Here is an 18112-nt window from a genome sequence, read left to right as displayed (position 1 = left end):
AATCCTATTATGACTATGGCAAATTTCTGCTTCACATTTTCATTGGTTTGAAATATTTAGAAAACTTTAAGGAATTCAAACAATTTACAAGTCAGTCAAAAACAGTGCATATGCTATAAAGTAATCAAATTTGTATAGACTAAATGATCTAATATAGAAAGAGTGCAACCACTGTGGTGCCACTTGCCTCCACTGGGGGCAGTAGAATCACACTATTTCAACATCTAGGCCCTTATTCACAGAACTGAATGGTAACAACATTGCTGTACACAATATCTGCAGCCCAGTTATTTGATATTCATTAATTTCATATTCATAAATAATGAATAAGGGCTGCTATTCCCTGAAGGAATCACATTACCGCTGCCTTATTCTCAGCCATAGTTCAGGTGTCAGCCATTGAAAATGAACATGTTACACCCACCCTTATTACCCACACCTTTGTGCAGGTTCAGTGGATTGCATACTAAATGTCAGAATGGCAGAGAAAGCCAAAATTCTCACCAGCAGAACTCGAAGGAGTGGTAGTGGCACTTATTGCAGAATTGTTTGGAAAAGACATGAGGGTTTATTCATAAAACTTACCGTTAAAGACAGGGGTGTCTATTCACTAACATTATGCTATGTGTGCCTGCATCTGATATCATTTGCCAACAAAACTTCCAAACCTGCTTATATCGACTAAATTTCTAGGGACTAAGTGGAGCAATTCCTAGCGACTGATAAAATATTATTTGGTCAATATGATGAATTATTAGACACACAATTTAAAGGGAGCATTGATCCTAAATGGCTTCCAAATTTGGCAATTTATTCTTTTGGTCTTTGCTCTTTATTATAATGAATGATATAAATATAAAGATAAAATTTGGACTCACTTAGGCTGAAACCCAACTGATGCTAATGCTGAGACGTAGAGTGTTTTCTTAATCATAAACGTGAGTTATGATTAGGTGGTATTTTTTGAGCTGTGGTGTGCTATTATGAATTACTTATGAAACATAAAAATGATCAAAAGGAGAGGGTGGTGCCACAAAAACGCAACCCATAAAATTTACCTGGTAATTCAAGTCTCATAATGGAGATGATTTTACAGATGATTTGCTGTATCTTCTACATTTGAGGCTTACCAACCAGCACTCCATTAACACAACTTACTTAAACGTTAAGAATGATTGGCTGAAAGAAATATATACTCCAAAGCAGAGAAATACTTAGTAGGTATGACAAATTTCCTACTGTAAGCACATTGTAGGTAATCTCACTCAGTTAATTGCATATTGATTGATTCACATGATGTATTATAACACCCAACTCTTCCTTCACAGCACAATGAGCAACTTTCACATCATCAAAACAATCTGCAATAAACTGTACCAGCTAGGAGGTAAGTATTTACATATAGTAAAATTAGAGAGTTTAGATGGTTACCACTGTGTCGGGAGTTAATCATCTACTCTTTTCTGCTGTATGTTGAAACTGCAACAAGCTCAACTTTCTCCATCCTTCTCTCCCTACAGACTTCAGTGCGAGAACAACTCCTACACTATAGCTGAGGGGCTTCTTCTCTAGTCATTTTCAAAGAGTTGTACTACTACTGTAGAGCTGAAGCAGTGGTTTACTACTCTGCCTGATAGGCGGGCTGTTTTTCTAACCCAATGCCCACACGTAAATGGAGTTTGCAGGCTAGAGGAAACACTGCCGGGGGATGCTTTGTAGGTGTTGTGGCATTACATCTGACTTGCAAAAGAGAGAATTCAGCTCGGAGATAGATGAGTCACACTCTAATAAGGGGGGGGCCCAGAGGAGACTGCGGGACAGAGTGGAGATTGCCTATCATGAATATGTAGGTGCACACATACACAGAATAAATAACAAATAAGAGAAAGAAAGTGCCAGGACAAAATTCTGCTGTGGCTGGGAAATCTCCAAATTCACCAGATTCATTCAGATTCTTTAGGGTGCCATTTCTTACCTTGCAGAGCGGAGAAATAAATGTACTAAACAGAGAAAAGAGAGATGTTATGGGTATATGAGCCGATGTGGGTTTGCTGGTATTCTCTATAGCTCTCTCCTTTCACTGCCTCTGTCTCTATAAGGGACTGACTCACACATTGCTGTCCTGGGAGAGCTGTCTGCAGACTTCACATTAAACATCTGCCAAACCTTCAGAAAACCTAACCTCTCTTTACTCCTCTCTCACATAACATGCTCCCCATTCTCTCCTGTCCTTATATATCTTTGATAGCCCATGTTTCTTTTTTTGCCCTCCATCTGCACAGCCTTTTTCTCAGCTGTCTGCTTTCTCATTCACCCCACACAGAGTGAACAGCCGATACAGTCAATAGTGGATTCGGCATAACGTGGGAAACATTGTTTTTCATCTCCTACATTGCTGTCTGCAGAAAAGAGGTCCATACACAAGCACATAATATGAAAATATATTAACAACTGGGTAAATTGCCAAACCATTGCAATCAAGGAAATGTTGTCTTAAGTCAACACTGCTTCACTACAGCAAGGATGCTAAAAGTGAGTGTTTGTGACACTTCTCCATTATATCAAAGAGTGATTTTTTATGGCTCCATTTCTGCATTACAGTATTTTGAATTACCAGAGTTCACTCACAGTCATGTTGCATTATTAACAGTTTAAGTCCATTACCTCTGAATATCCTTCTAGGATATTTGGCTCCAAGGTGTAGAGCAGCAGAACAATGTAACTGCTTTTTTTACTGAACCTTAACAAGCATGACTGGCAGAAATAGCTACAGAGCCCACTTCACTATCACAGCAAAAGCAAGATTTTCCCCAAGATGCTGGTCTGAAGCCAGCGTGGATTAGTTCTCCTTGATTGTATGGACACTAAATTCAACAGAGTGAGCTGATTCGAGACTGGTGGCTACAGGCCTTTCAGCTGGAGCGTGCAGTCGGACAAGTAGGGAGGCAGTAATGTGATTATGGGGAACACGTTATCAATGGATTTTGATGTGAAAATGTCATAATTCAGTGTAATCAAGTGAAAAAACACTGTTTAAAAATACTCACTGGTCTTTCATGCTCCAAAATAGAGGACTTCCCTGGCTCATACTCAAAAATACTCTTAGGCTCAGCACGGTACTTTCGTGTGTCCACTTTCCTGTCGGGAGGACCCCATTCATTCCTAGTGCAAGGAAAACAACAACAACAACAAAACTGAGGAAAAACACATCATACACTGTAACTACAACAGACTGAAATTCTACTATTTAATTAATCAATCTGAATTTTATCACACACTTTGTAAAAATAATATAATTCAAGGTGCCTCAAAGAGTGAATGCAACAATAGTCCAACTAGCTGATGTATAAAAAAAGAGATATTTCAAATTTAATTGATTGCAGTGAAAGCACTCCAAAGTTCACTCCAAAATGTACACCGGGATTTTGTCACTAATGAGGTTTACTAAATGAGAAAGATAAGACTCCAGTTCCTCTTACGTGTCTGGTGAGTCTTTCTCGCGGTCGCTGTCTCGGGTCCTCAGCTGGAGCAGGGAGGGCATGGGTGGGGGCGGCGGGGGCACGGGGGAGGGCGAAGGCTCCCGAGGGCCCAGGTGCCCTCCGTTGTCTGAGGGGCTCTTGGTCAGCGGGCGGTAGGTGTGCGTCCTGGGGGCGGGGTGGGCCATGGTGGGGTTTGACGACGGGCTGTAGGCATCTGCTGAGGACAGGAGGGAGGAGGGACGGACAGACAGGTAATGAAGCAGAGCAAGCCAGAGAGGAGGAGACAGATGGGTTGGGTATGGACTTACTGTATGAGACACAACTTTTACTATGCATAAAGCAAATCTCACCATTGTTTATGACAGCATATGTTGCATTGTATGTGTCAGCATAGTCATCATCTGTAGAAGAAAGGGACAAAGATTGAGTAGAATACACACACACACATATGGTGCATAGCTTTCTGTGCTGAGCACAGCCCTTTGCTAACCTTTTTTGTACACCTCCCTTATCCCTTGGCCCCCTACGCAGCAGAAATATTCTGCGCATCTCAGGAAACCCATCAAAATCCACTGAGGCTGTGTGAATATCCAATGAGTGAAGGGAATACTCTAATGAGATGCACCAAAAATATATTCACAGGCGTGTAGGTTTTTTTTTTAGGCTCAGATAATCATGAAAAAGTGAGTGTTTGTGTGTCTACTGCAGTAGAAAAAGCCTGAGCAATTCAGAACAAGCAGGCCTTGTATTGACTATGTGATTTGGTCGAGCCCACACAAACAGAGCAGAGTTCCCAGTGCATCTCTGTGCCTATTAGAGGTTTCTTCCCATTCCTCCGCCTCTCCATATACTCTCCCTCTCTCTCTAATCTAATGAGCTCTGGCTCTGGGGTTCTTTTGGTTTAACAAGAACTGGCACACACACACACACACACACGCACACACACACACACACACACACACACACACACACACACACACACACTGACTCAGTGTAGCCTTACCTGCTTTGTGAACCATATGGATCTGTTTGAACATAGTTTTGTACCAATCCTTTGGCCTATCCACCGTCTGTGGAGAGAGAAATAACCATCAAGATTAATGTGCCATAGAATTCAACATAAGCTGAATGGCTAATGTTAGAAACTAGAAAGGGTTTCCGCTGTTTTTAAGGTATCATTCTCTAGGACATTACTGTGCAGGGATGTACTCAATCTCAACCCTTCTAGATGCTAAAACACAAATAGATAATAGATCTCATAGTGATCGCAGTGAGAACAGATGTTAAGTGACGCACTGTCACACTAATGTGAAGGAGGAGTGGTAGGAGTGTTTCTCCTGCCATTCTCCAGCTAACATACCGTAATATCAACATTGGGAAATATCATGTATTTTTGCGCAATTCTCTTCTATATTTAACTGTAATCTTTACACTAACCATTTGTGAGTTACGCAGCAAACTATCCTCATTCCTTCCATGTTCCTTTGTACATTCAAACTAAAGGAGCGATATGGGCTATAAACATACAGTATATGGCAAAGATTGACAAGTAATTAATGGTCTATCGGTAATAATTTAGCAAGGGACAAGCTTTTAACAACAGAATAACCACTGAGATGTGACCAACAGGAAAGTGTTGGATATTATATTTATTGACCCATCAGACTGCCTGAAAATTCTCTCTTTTTGCTCTCAGTCTGCATTTCTCATTGTTTTATTAAAGGGGCTTTTGCCTTTTAATTTTATGAAAACTATGAACCTGGAAACCAACCGGAGATGCCATCTGTGGATATTCAGCATAGAACTTGTCATTCTACGATATCCAAACATAAATACAGCCAGCATAGCCATAAAAAGACACAGCAGTGCTACCAGTAGCTCTGTAAGCTACTAGTGGTGTGTGTGTGTGTGTGTGTTTGTGTTTGTGTGTGTGTTTATTTTTGCAGCATAGAGGTTGGGGAAGACATTACGCTGCCACAGCACCTTGGGGCTCCTGGTGCCCTGGCTGGAAAAGCAAATCTAGGGGAAACCCTGGTATGTGTGCGTGTGTCTGTGGCTGTGTATATATATTTATCTAACAGCCACTTCTAAAAAGAACTATCAAATGACAGAGAGATTTACTCTATTGATCATTCAATAGCACTAAGCGCTGTGTCTTGACTCTGGTCAGAGAAGAGGCAGTTTGGCTCCAGAGGGGGGAAGTATGTATAACCAGGCAGTCCCAGACAGCAAAGGCCCGGCCAACAGAAGGGCCAATTACCACTTCACTCACCATGGTTACCAACTAGAGGGGCCACAAAAATGTTTGTCGGCTCACAACATGGCGCATCTGTTTTTTTTTTCTTTTCTGCTTTCTTTTCTTTTCACCTTTTCTCTCAGCTTTTATTGCCTGTCTCGATGTCTCTCTCGCTCTTCCTATCTCTCTCTCTCTCTCTCTTTCTATTGCTTTCTCATTCTCTAGCTTGGCATGTCTGCCTTTTAAAAACCTCTCTTCCAGAAATGGATAAGAGGCTGAAGTACTCATACATAGAAAGCCTAGCTGGAGATGACACACACACACACTGACAAGCAAGCAGCAAGGACCTTGCAGTACAGTACATAACAAAGACCTTGTCTGAGCTCTTAATTACAAGTGGCACACAGAAAGAGAGGGAGAGAGAACAGAAGAAAGAAAGGCAAATAGGGTAAAGTGAGAGAAAGTAAAAGACAGGCTGAGATAGAGAGAGCAAGAGAGAGAAAGGGCTTTTTAATGTTGGGTCTAAAGCTGCTGACAGCTGAAAATAATCCCTTTCTCATGGGCCTGATCGCATATCAGACAAGAGAAATGGGTCTGATCAGAGCCAAAAGACACTCCAGTATTCCTGAACAACACCACGGTAACAAACTTAGAGCCGGTCTGAGTCAGTCCGCTACCAAGCAATGTGTTTGATTGTGCTTCTGTTGGACCTCACCGTGCGGATGGCGATGGGGATGCCAGACTCGTCCACAGGGCCGATGCCCTGGTAGTGGGGGGCTTTAACGACGGACACCTTTTTCTCTTCTTCTGAGAAGCGGGCGATGGGCACAGTGCTGCTGACGCTGGTGTGGCCCGACACCACGGACTCCCTGGTAACTGACTCACTGCCCTCTGGACACAAGGAGAGAGGTGAGAGGTAGAGAAAGAAACACTGTATCAGTTGTCCCAACAGTTAGTACATAGTCAAACAGAAATGGAAGTGTCTGTTCAAGAATAAGATCCAGCTGCTCTCTTGTAATCAGTGTGGTAAGATTTGGATAAGCAAGGATAAGCATGATCTCCCTCTCCCATTTGCAGCAATTCATTTCCGATTGCGTTCCACAATTGATTGGCTCTGTCTGCTGCTAATGGGTAGATATATATCATTTCCCGTGAACCTCACCTAGCATGTGACTGTCAACAAATCCATTCCTTAGCATGACAAGCGCACTAAAGACCCATTAACTCCTCAATCGATAAGGGGAATGATGATGAAAAAAGGTTTGAGCAAATCATTTCAATGCCAGGCAAGCAATTTTCCATTAATTTACACTGTGTGAGATTAATTAACAAAAATCCCTTGAGCGGTACTAAACAGTTTTACACATTTTTGAAATTCGAAGCAATTAGAAAACTTCGGAGTAGGCTCCATTAATATGATACAGAACCAATAAAGGTATATTGATTTTTCCCATTGGATTTGTTTTTGTAGCAGTGGGTGTGGAAATTTCAGTTGCAGGTCACGGTCCAGACCCAGTTGCAGTCCTGATTTCTAGTTACAAGGCTGATTGGGTGTGTGTGTGTGTATGTGTTTGTGTGTGTGTGTGGGTGTGTGTGTATCTGTGGAGGTCTGGCCTGTCTTGCCTCATGCATTTGGATGTTGTTGCCTGTGGTATCAGTGAGTAGTGAGTGAGACCAGCGGCTCACCTGAACTCCTGCTCTGCCTCTGGAGCCCAATGTTGAGTGAGGTGGGGGGAGGAGGGTAGGCTGGGGGGGAGAGGGGCCTCTGGGGGTGGCCGGTACTTCCATTCATGGCATGAGAGAGGACCTGGCCCTAAGAGTGACCCACAAGCCAGGAACAGATAAACAATCAGATCTACTATCAGAAATGGTAGCAACAATGTATTTCTTGGGGTAGTTCTGCCACACAGCAGTAGGTCAGGGGTGTAAATGTAAAAAAAACAATAAGAAATACTTCAATGAGAATGATCAGTTGTGTGAATCAGAGGGTAGTCATTATAAGTTCTATATTTCTACAAAGTGTAAGACACAAAAGGGTAGGGAGGAACCAGTTCTGATATGGGAGTGGATATATACATGTAGACAGATATTGGGTCAGATGTGATTCATGAGGAAGTGCTGAATCTGAAGAGACTGTACAGTGTAAGAGTAGTTAGTGAGGGAAAGAGACACACATTGAATCACTTCAAAAACAGACACAGAAGAGATTAAAACAGTGAAGGTAAACAAAGACATCTTTCAGATTCACATACATTTCATTGCAGATTAGTTGTGAGTGTGGCACATATGCAGAAAAAGTTACAATGGAAGGCTCTTCAAAAGAATGCGCTCCCATTCAACATGATGCACTACTAGCAAATCATTTCAGTTGATGATTTAACAACGAAGAATAAAATTATAGTATTTTAATTTGAGAGAGTAAGGTTTGCAAAGGAATGCCAGAGGGCTGTCACAGTGAAAACATAAAAAAAACACTTACATAGAGAGTACTAGGGAGTACAGAGACATGAACATATTATAAGGGGACACAGCAGGTTGAATTTAATGCTGCAAAACTAGGTTGAAGTTGGTGGTTAGTGTAAGGTAAAAATCGATAGTGATAACACACATTGTGGAGGTTTGATTCACGCCTTCCAGTTGTGTTGGGGGCGGGAGGGAACCGTATGTTTTTGGTAGTGATGTGTGTTACAGCAGTGACTTGTTGGGATAATTACGTTAGTGAAAGTGGCTGCTGCAGCAGTGGAGGCCACAGGGGTTGTTAGCACGTCATCGGGGCCAGCAGTGGATGTGTAGGTGGAGACGTGGCTGAGGGTGGGCGACGGCGTGGGAGAGGCACCGGGCGAGTCCAGGCTACAGATCTGCAGCTCGTCCAGCAGACCCGCTGTGGACGAAGAGTAGTGGCTGAGAGCTGACACCGTCACGGGGGAGGCCGAGGGTGACGCGCAGCCGCCGATGCTCACGCTGCTGACTGCGGTAAGGCTTGGCCCGCTGACTTGGCCAGCTCCGCTAGGGACATACGGGGCGGGCGATAGGGCCTTGGGGATTAGGCCTGACAGGTAGTCGAGTGAATCTGAGCTGTGGCAGCGGTAGGGGGAACGCCGTGCTGTGGGGTCGGGGGAGGGAGGCCCCTGTTGTGTGGGAGGGAGAGGGGGTTGATTGGAGAAGGAGGAAAGATGGAGAGTGCTTAGTGATATCACTGATTAGCCATGTTGTCACACAGGCAGTGTGGAAGTAACAGGTGAGTCTGACAGGAGGTGAAAGGCTGCTGTGGAACCACACTGAACTGTCATGAGCTGCACATTTTTATGAAACAAGTAATTCTGTGAATTGAAGAGGCTCTGTTAGTTCAAACTTTGTGGAATGCAACAAACATAGTGACAGCAACACTGGTATGATAAATATAAGTTCACACATAATGTAGAATCGCAGTTAGTTTGGTTGGTTGGATGGCAGCACCAAGACAAAAAAAAACTCAGTGATGTCTTGGTGGCACCAAGACAAAAAGCAATGCTGTTGAATAATAATGACATGAGAATGTACACAATCATAGCTTTCTATTTGTTCTTGTTACAGTATGTAGTCAGTTATGTACCAACAGTTCTGCAGGAGAAGGTCTTGGTGGAACCGCAGGAGGAGCGTTCTTCATCTCCATAGGGGATGGAGCTGGAGTCGGGGCTAGAATTGGGGCTTGAGCTCGGACCTTGAGTGCCGCTGTGGGGTTTGGCGGCTGGGGCTCTGGACGTTTCGGGGTCTTGGGGGCCAAGTGGACAGAAAGCGAGGCTGTCTGCACCAGGGGCTGAGAGAGGGTGGAGTCCCTTCGTGGGGGCGGGGTAGGGGGTGGAGGAGAAGCTGGGGTCTGGGTTTTAGGCTGAGGCTCGTAGGAGTTGAGGTGAGCAGGGGGGTCGGGGATGGTGACGGGGGTCAGTTTGAGGGATGACACCTTGCGTTCCTGGACCTCAGTATTAGTGGTGGCAGTTGCACTACAGTCGCTGATATTATTTGGGATAGTGGACTGGCATACCTGGGGGACAGGTGGAGGTACAGAAGTGGAGGGGTTTGTGCTAGTCTCTGAGTAGGAGTAAGAAGATGTGCTACTAATAGTGAGGGACTCCTTCAAAACTGCTTTCTCATTCTGACATAATGCTAGTGTTCCAGGGCTTAAGACATCAGCCAGGTTAACGAGGGAGCTGTAAGAGGGTGGATTAGTCCCAGTGGGCGGAAAGTGGAAACTCTCTCTCCTGGGGGGTGGGGGTGGCACCTGATTGACAGCCTTATTGGTCAATGAGGATGCAACAGCCAAAGGGAGTTCAAACAACAAAAAATTGGATCAGTGCGAAGCTTGACAAAAATCATCATCAAGCTGTTCCAAATACAATACTTTGAAATACAGTTTGGTTCTGTAATGAGTCTGTGGTGTGATTTAATTTACCCTTCGGAGTGAAATTTTCACACAGGCATTTTCAAACCCACAACCCACCCCAAATCTTTTGATTAACTCAATGGCCACTAAAAAACACAAACACATATCAGCTTACAGAAAGTCTCAGGCATGGGAAAAGATGAAGCAATGGTAATGAGTGCAGTTGTAAAGCTGTTGTGTGTGTAGATAGATAGATAGAGAGAGAGAGAGAGAGAGAGAGAGAGAGAGAAGAAGAAAAATTTTACCTGTGTGGGTGACTTCTTGTCCTGTAGGTTGGGTCTGACACTGCGGAAGCCTTTGGCAGCAAGAGATGAGCTACTGGCATCTCCATTCCTTAGGCCATCTGTTGCACTGCGTGACCGCCAAGCATCTGGGGATACACAGTCAACATCGTTAACATCACACACTGCAGCGGATTCATCTTTTTGGTTAAAGTTTCTGGTCTCTTATGGTGTTTTTTCATAGCTATTTTCATATTGTCATTTGCGATATCAGGAGTCTCCAAGGAATTCACCAATACACTTTGAAAACAAACAACTAATTAGTCTGTTCATTGAGAAAGAACAAACTGAACTTACCTGAGTCTGATGAGTGAGACTCACTCCCTGGGGAACGGAAAAGACAAAACAACAATAAACAAACAATTAATGTCTGGTCACATGCATTTCTACAACAAATCCCAACATCACTGTGCAGGATTACGTTTGAAGTAGTTACACAATAGTTCCTTATCTCACAGAAAGCTTAGTGTAAAGACGACAAAGAGCTAAATGGGGATGTGAGGTGCAAAAGGCATGAGAAGACACAGAATGGAGAGGAAAAATGTACAAAATTGAAACATTAATTCTTTGCCAAGGTTTACCTGACATGGAGTATACACCTCCCACACACACACACACACACGTTAACACATTTACACTGTCTACTACTGATAGTAAAACCCTTGCAACCACTAGTAATCACCAAGCAACCTAGTAACATCTTAGATACCCCCAGAAATCACCTAACAACCGCATACACCCTAACAACCACTAGAAATCACCTAGCAACCACATAGTAACATCCTTAGAACTACTAGTAATCAAAAAGAGTGACAGGCGTCAAAACTCAGAATTATTTTGTGTGCTAAGGAGTCAACCACCTTGGCATTCTCCTTTGGGGGGATACCCTGTCTCCACTGAGAGGCGTTTGGAGTTACTGGGTGTCACTGGTGGCAAGGCCAGATGGAGTTAGCTCATGATTGAGCAGAAGCCCCACAACCTTGAGCCTGGCTACCCTCAGAGCCAACAGCATGAAACTACAATTCATCCATGGGGCTTCTGCCAGCCCCTCTCTCAGGTGTTCAACACCAGGCATGAGGAGCATTCATCATGAACATCTTCAGCCTGAAGAGGGGCCATGCAAGAACTACGCACCTGGGACCTAAGCATGCTGAGGTAGGAGAGAGCCAAACCTACAAAAGGGCAAGATGAGCAGGAACACTCCATCTAACACAAGCAATGTATCTGCCCCAAAGAAGCATTATCTTGTATTAGCCTATGGCTAGGCTGGTAGCCATCTCTGCTGGCAAAACTAGCTGCCTACTATTGCAGTGAGCTAGCTAACATAACTAGCAATGACCTTTCAAGTGACCCTGAAAACACAAGTGAACCATGCATGAATGAAATCACTGAACAGGGATCTTGGCTAAAAACCTTGTGCAGTGGCCATTCTGCTGCTGCAAACGCAAACACTGTATTCCTGATAACTCATCAGATATAAGGCTACCAAAAACACTATCGTAAATAGGAAGATAACAGTGCCAGAATGTGTACCTGAGCCAGATCCAGCCTGATAAAATCAGTGATGACTGGGGGGGTAATCATTAACCTGGGTGCTGACAGAGTACAGGCAAAAACACTGTTCTTTCAGGAGAGGAAAGGGAAAGGTAGCTGAGGTTGGCCAGTTGCAGCCTCTGGAAGCTGAAAATATGGTTCCAAAGTTGCCACCTGCTACATCAAAAGTTATTCAGAACATTATCTTGACTTGACCTGTTAACTGCAAATGAGAATATGGAAGGGACAAAAATCCAGTGCTAATCACCACCTCTGATGGTCAGGAAGAATGGTGCCATTATAGCCACCACAAACAAGCAGGCCCATCCAACTACATTTACACCAAAGTGCTTACGGTCACCAGAGCTGGCCATGTGTAACCAATCACAGCAAAGCTCTGGTGGCTGAGAGAGGAAAAAGTGTGATAGCGAAAGACAGAGGGAGGAAAGAGAATGATAACAAAGCTTAAACAGCAGGAAAAGCAGAGGAAACTAGACAGATGGAGGGAGAGATGGCAAGGAGCAGTCGCAGAGGATGACATATGAGACCTGTCAACGGGGAGGAAGATCAACACTAACAATAGGAAGGAAGGGCTGATACAGTAAGTACAAGTAAAAGAAGCCAAGGAAAAAAAAGAACTGCACAATGGATCAATTGGAAAGAACAGCATCCCACAGTCCAAACATTGCTTAAGCATACTGAAACAGCCACAACTTATTTGAAAATATTTTATATATGCTCAAGCCATATCAGCCAGATGAATCCTAAACATGTTTTAATGTAACAACAAGCTGCTTAGTGTAAGCTTACCTCATTCTTTGACCAACAGTATAGCCCAGTCATGAACTGCCCAGGCCTGTATTTTGGGTGTTTAGCTGTGTGTTAACCCTTTTTCTTTGGGAACATGTGTTAATTTACAGCATGTATGTGAGTGTTAGTACCTGTGGCCAGATTTGGTGAGCTCTGGACCCTCTTCATGGGAGAGAGAGTGAATGACAAGGCAGTGCTTTTGCGAGCGCATCCTCCGCTATCTGGGAAATCACAGCCAGGCAGGTGATCATAGAGGCAGAAGCAGCAGCATGCAGGTGCGTATGCACATAGACATAAAGACACAGACACACACACAGAGAAAAAACACATGCACTCAGCCAGAAACATAACCCAGAAAAATGGAGGCAAAGCACATGCATTATAACAGCCCAATTCTCACTGCAACAGATAAGGTCAATTTAAATGGGCAAAGGAATTGTGTCAGAATTAATTTGCTGTCAATTACTATCCACAGATGAAATTCTGAAATAGTTGGTTGAAGGTATTATACTGCCTTAGCTAAACCTCGCCTAACCACTTCCTTCAGAGGACTTGGTGCTTATAAGGACAGAAATTGGTTGGTATAACATCAAGTGGCATGATAATGAATGAATTCCACATTCAGTGGGTCCAATTTGATACAGGAGATTAACATGGGGAATAGATGTTAATTGTTGAAATCAAGTATCAACATGGCTATAGATCTTGAAATCTGCAGATGCTGACACAGCTGTAGAAACACCTTAATTAACTGTACAGCAGTGAAACAGCTTCACTATCCATCAGTAAACCAGCAAGCTGATATTCATTACAAATGCTGAGCTGGGATGCTTCAGTTTGATATCATTGACTGCCATTAATTCTGGCCCCAATTGAAACATGTGTTTCACATAAAACTTTTTGGATTTTGGACCTACGTACATATAATCTGTCTCTTACATACCTGTAGCAGCAAGAGACTAGCAATAGGAGCTCGCTGTTTCAACTGACAGCTGACTCAGGAGCCGATATTCTCTGCGGGTCCAAGTATTAAGTCCAGGTATGCAAGAGACAAATTATATATAGGTCCAAAATCATCAGTCTTATCCTTTAAAGGATTGTGGAATACATAGCAACTGTTGACAATATTTTCCTTATTTAAGTACCTTAAAGGAAAGCTATAATATAAGCTGACACATGAGAGCGCATTACCTGTATGCTTGCTCAGTAAATGTTTTAATAATGACACTCAACTTCTGTTTTCCTCAGTGCTGCAAAATCACTTAGCATTCAAAGTGCTTTAGCACTTCCATTACACAAATAAGGTTGAGGCCAGTGAATCGCTGCAGGCAATTTCCTAATTGTAGGCTTAGTTCAGTACTTTACAATTTGAGGTATTGGACAACAGGACTACCATTTGTTCAAAAATCTGTGGGTTTAACTCATGTTGATACTGTGTTAAATTTGTGTTATTAATACTGGTATTGTTATTGCATCATCTGTGTCTGTCAAGAACATCTCATGATGAAGCTAATGTTATATTCTGTTCAAAAAATACAGCTAAATTACCAAGGTGAGTAAAGCTAACACTGCCAACTAGACTGTGTGGTGTGTGGTGTGTGGAGAAGGCTGAATGAAGGATTAGTCATTGTAGGTTCTGGGCTGAAATACTCACTTCAGCTTGGGATGACTGCCAAGTTTAGTACAGGGCTTTGGAAATGTATTCATGAATGAGGAATACGCCTCTGTGGCAAGAGCAACAGGCTTACGATACTTATCAGTAATGCTTTCAGTCACAATAATCTAAGCCCAGAATGGACCAACATCAAATTGGCGAGGCAGGGTTACAGACCAATGCCAGCATCAGAAAAAAAACACCCATAGCAACTTTTAAAACACGTAAATGGCCTGAAATGTTGAAAAATATATTGTTTTATTTCAAATTGTGAAATGCAACAATAGCATTATGTTCAGTCAAAAAATACAAAATATTCCCAAAAAATACATTCTAATGATAATAATTATTTAACTTAATTATAATTATTTAACAGTGCCAAAAAACAAAAAAACAATGGACATGGACTGTAAGCATGATTCCCTAATACAGTATGTGTGTCCGTGTGTGTGTCCGTGTGTGTGTGTGTGTGTGTGTGTGTGTGCATGTGTGTGAAGCATACCTGTATTCATGGTGAAGAGCACTTCTTACTGATCTACTGTAGATGGACACACTTTCCTGCAAGACAAAAATAAATATTTTAAAGAATTGCATTTTGAAAAAAAAAAGAAAAAAAAAGAAAAAAAAAAAAACACAGGCAAAAACACCTTTTCCAGTGACCTACACCTAGCTAGACACCGTGGGGCTGGACAGCATCTGGACTTGTTAGTTCAGTCACTCTCAATTCTGACAGTGTTCAGCAATGAGGTCAGACATATCAGACGAACATCTAACATTAAATTTAATTGATTTTATTTTTAGGATTAGATTTTTTGAGGACAACAATAGGAAGCAAAACTGTACTTGTATCATGAAAGTTATTCAATGAAATGGAAGCAAGGTGGTGCAATGAAGAGTTCATAATGCCTTCCCATAAGAGCTGTGGAAGCGTAGCTGCCTGTAGCAGTGCTGAAAGGAGAGGCGCAGGCACAAACTAACTGGTTTACCTGCAGAGAGCCTACATCACAAATTCACTTTCACATAAAACCGTGTATAACAATAAAAAGCCCCTTGGATTATCCAAATAAAACAAAAACATCAAACCAAGAAACTCAAACCTAAACCCATAAAATTCAAATTATGGTGGCAACTTGGCTGCTATCAACTGAGGAGACTTAGTGACTTTAGCAACTTCTTTATGGCACGTAATTGATACATAAATAACATAAATAGCATTGATTAATGATACAGAATGACAGCATGTTTACTTGAGTGCACCCATATGTGATGTCCATCTCATGCTATATGGAGACCGCCTTGACTATAGGAGGATAGACATGTGATAGATGTGACTTTTTCTCAGAACTGTTACAGTAGGGTGCATGATTGATATAGATGGGATATGCTTCAGAAGCAGAAGGCGCAAGACAAACTGTTGCATCGCTGTGTGAGTGCACACGTGTGTCATCATGGGACTTAGTGTGCATGACAGATACTATATGCAACAGCCTACAGTGGCTGCAGGAGGGATCATACATGTCTGGTATGTAAATAACTGGGACACATGTATGAGTAACCTTGCCTTACACGCACTGAGACTGTTGTGAAGTATAGGAAATATAATGTAGCTGCTGGTTACATGTTTGTGTGGATAAAGAACTCTTTAACTACTCTGATACACTATGACTGGGATGACTTAAAATATCTTTTTAATAACCAATGATGTAACATGCAATTAATATGTTGACATTAGATTCATTGGAAGCATGAGTGTAAACTGTTTTAACATATTTCCCAGTGCTAGATACTAAAAACCTGGGACTTAAATAAATCCATAACACTCAACTTTCAACTCGCATCACACTCAATTCTTATCATTCTCAATAAATTCAAAATGTTGAAAAGTCATCTACAGGAACACTATGACACCATTCAGAGCAAGTACAAATAAGCAACATAAAAACCTAAAACAAGCCTCTCAAACATGTTGTCACATAATCCATACAGTGAAAAGATTTGAATTAGGAATACTAAATATATCTAATGGGCGACCAAAATTCTTGACCTCTGTCATTGTAAATAAATCCATAAAAGGTGATGTTAGTCTACATATAAAGCCATCCTGAAACTATTTTTATTATAATTTGTGTTCATATCAGTGAGTGAGGTTTTCCACTGGGCATAGAAGTTGTGTAATGGTGAAACTATATACACAGATTTTGAGTTCATTTTACAAGCAAAATAATTTTAAAATTCATCATTGGGTGTATTTTTTAACAAAGGTTTTTACTTTGCTGGGGATTTGAAAAAAGTTTGACAACGTGTTAATAGCAGTTCTTTTCAACAGTATGACAGCTGTGGGCCTCAACACAGATTTCCAGTGACTCTTGATAATTGTTGTTATCAATTACTGGGGCTTATCTGGGATAAGTTAAACATAAACATATTTTGAAATGAATGTGCAATTGCCTTTGCAGTTGTCTCAAGTGATGAGTGGTCCCAGATGTATGGCATGTAGTTTACCATGCTGACAATTTTCACGGCCTGCTTAAGATGGGAAGAAGGCCAACAGCCGAAGCCATATGGATATTGTCAAGTTCCTTTAAATAATCATCATTATGTCTGCTCAGAACAAACGGCAACACATCAGACTTGAGGAAGCTGCTGTAATCCAACACAGATTCTGGTTAGGACAGAAACCAAAGATGGAATGGAATGCATCCCAGGAGTTTTGTTTTCTCACCTCCTTAATACCTTTCTTTCCTCTAAGCTCACATAATACCAGGAAATAACAAGTCTTAGGAGGATTCTTTCACATAGTCTATGTTCGTGGATCTGTGCAGTAAAACATTACAGCAGACTGAGATGTATCCAGTGACGTCTGCCTTTCCTACATATTTCTGCTTGTTTGTTATGTGCCATGCCAGGTCTGCTGTGTCTTTTTTATCATGACTCACATCTCACATGAGGAGTTGGAAATAGGACTGGCTAACACAAGGGCCAACACTAACAGAGCTAAATTTAACATGAGAAACTTCAGAGGTAAAAAGCTTGCAATGCAGGGAACGCTTTAAGATGTCAGAAAATGTCAAAGTGGCTATATGTCAAAGCCATTTTGCGCAAACTGAGCTAGTCCTCTTCACATTGCAGTCTAAAACAAAAGAAAAAAAATATTGCTCCTGAATATACAACTTTTCCACTGGAGTAATCAGTCAAAAGTCTGTGTGGATATTAGTCTTTTCAAAGTCACGAGTCACAAGGAAATGATGAAAGATGATAAAATAGTACTTGGAATTTTATTGGAAATTCACTGAGGGTGTTACAGAAAGTGTTTCCAAGAGTCAAATGGAAAGAGGCGCCTTTAGGACCTATTCTCAGGCAAAACATAGGCTTAATCATGACTTTAACCTGCAAGATTCATAATCTTTACAGAGATCTAAGCAACAAATGTGGTGTCAAAGTGCCTTTTAGAAGGGCACCCACACCTAGTATATCACCCTCATATCCTATTATTTGGCTGCCACCGTGTGAGAGATGTCAAACCCAGTTGCTGGTGAGGAGGAAGTGCTATTAGTCGTGAACTACATCAAGCCAGGCATCATGGGACACTTTCAGTCCTCCAAGGCCTAATCCTCACTCGCATACAGTAAGTCCTCGTAAATCTATCTCTGAGAAGCACACATACGCACACACACACGCTGGGGTAAATCATAGGTCCGG

The 18112-nt window shown here is 42.1% G+C and overlaps 1 protein-coding gene across 1 annotated transcript in view; it reads right to left on the bottom strand.

The window, feature by feature from the left end:
• sorbs2a (sorbin and SH3 domain containing 2a) overlaps positions 1-14925 on the bottom strand; it is a 29368-nt gene extending 14443 nt beyond the window's left edge. The window contains exons 1-12 of the mRNA XM_078289848.1: positions 14916-14925; positions 12891-12980; positions 10714-10740; positions 10381-10505; positions 9308-9973; positions 8430-8843; positions 7402-7528; positions 6431-6606; positions 4483-4549; positions 3830-3880; positions 3480-3693; positions 3048-3162 (exon numbers count right to left, since the gene is read on the bottom strand). Coding sequence (XP_078145974.1) covers positions 3048-3162; positions 3480-3693; positions 3830-3880; positions 4483-4549; positions 6431-6606; positions 7402-7528; positions 8430-8843; positions 9308-9973; positions 10381-10505; positions 10714-10740; positions 12891-12980; positions 14916-14925 — 2082 coding nt within the window. The remainder of the gene's footprint in view (positions 1-3047; positions 3163-3479; positions 3694-3829; positions 3881-4482; positions 4550-6430; positions 6607-7401; positions 7529-8429; positions 8844-9307; positions 9974-10380; positions 10506-10713; positions 10741-12890; positions 12981-14915) is intronic.
• Positions 14926-18112: the final 3187 nt, after the last annotated feature.

Source organism: Centroberyx gerrardi, chromosome 3 (genome assembly GCF_048128805.1).
Source record: "Centroberyx gerrardi isolate f3 chromosome 3, fCenGer3.hap1.cur.20231027, whole genome shotgun sequence".
In the NCBI taxonomy this organism is placed as follows: Eukaryota; Metazoa; Chordata; class Actinopteri; order Beryciformes; family Berycidae; genus Centroberyx; species Centroberyx gerrardi.
The sequence above is the reverse complement of the archived record's forward strand: the minus strand, read 5'-3'. Positions and strand labels throughout refer to the sequence as shown.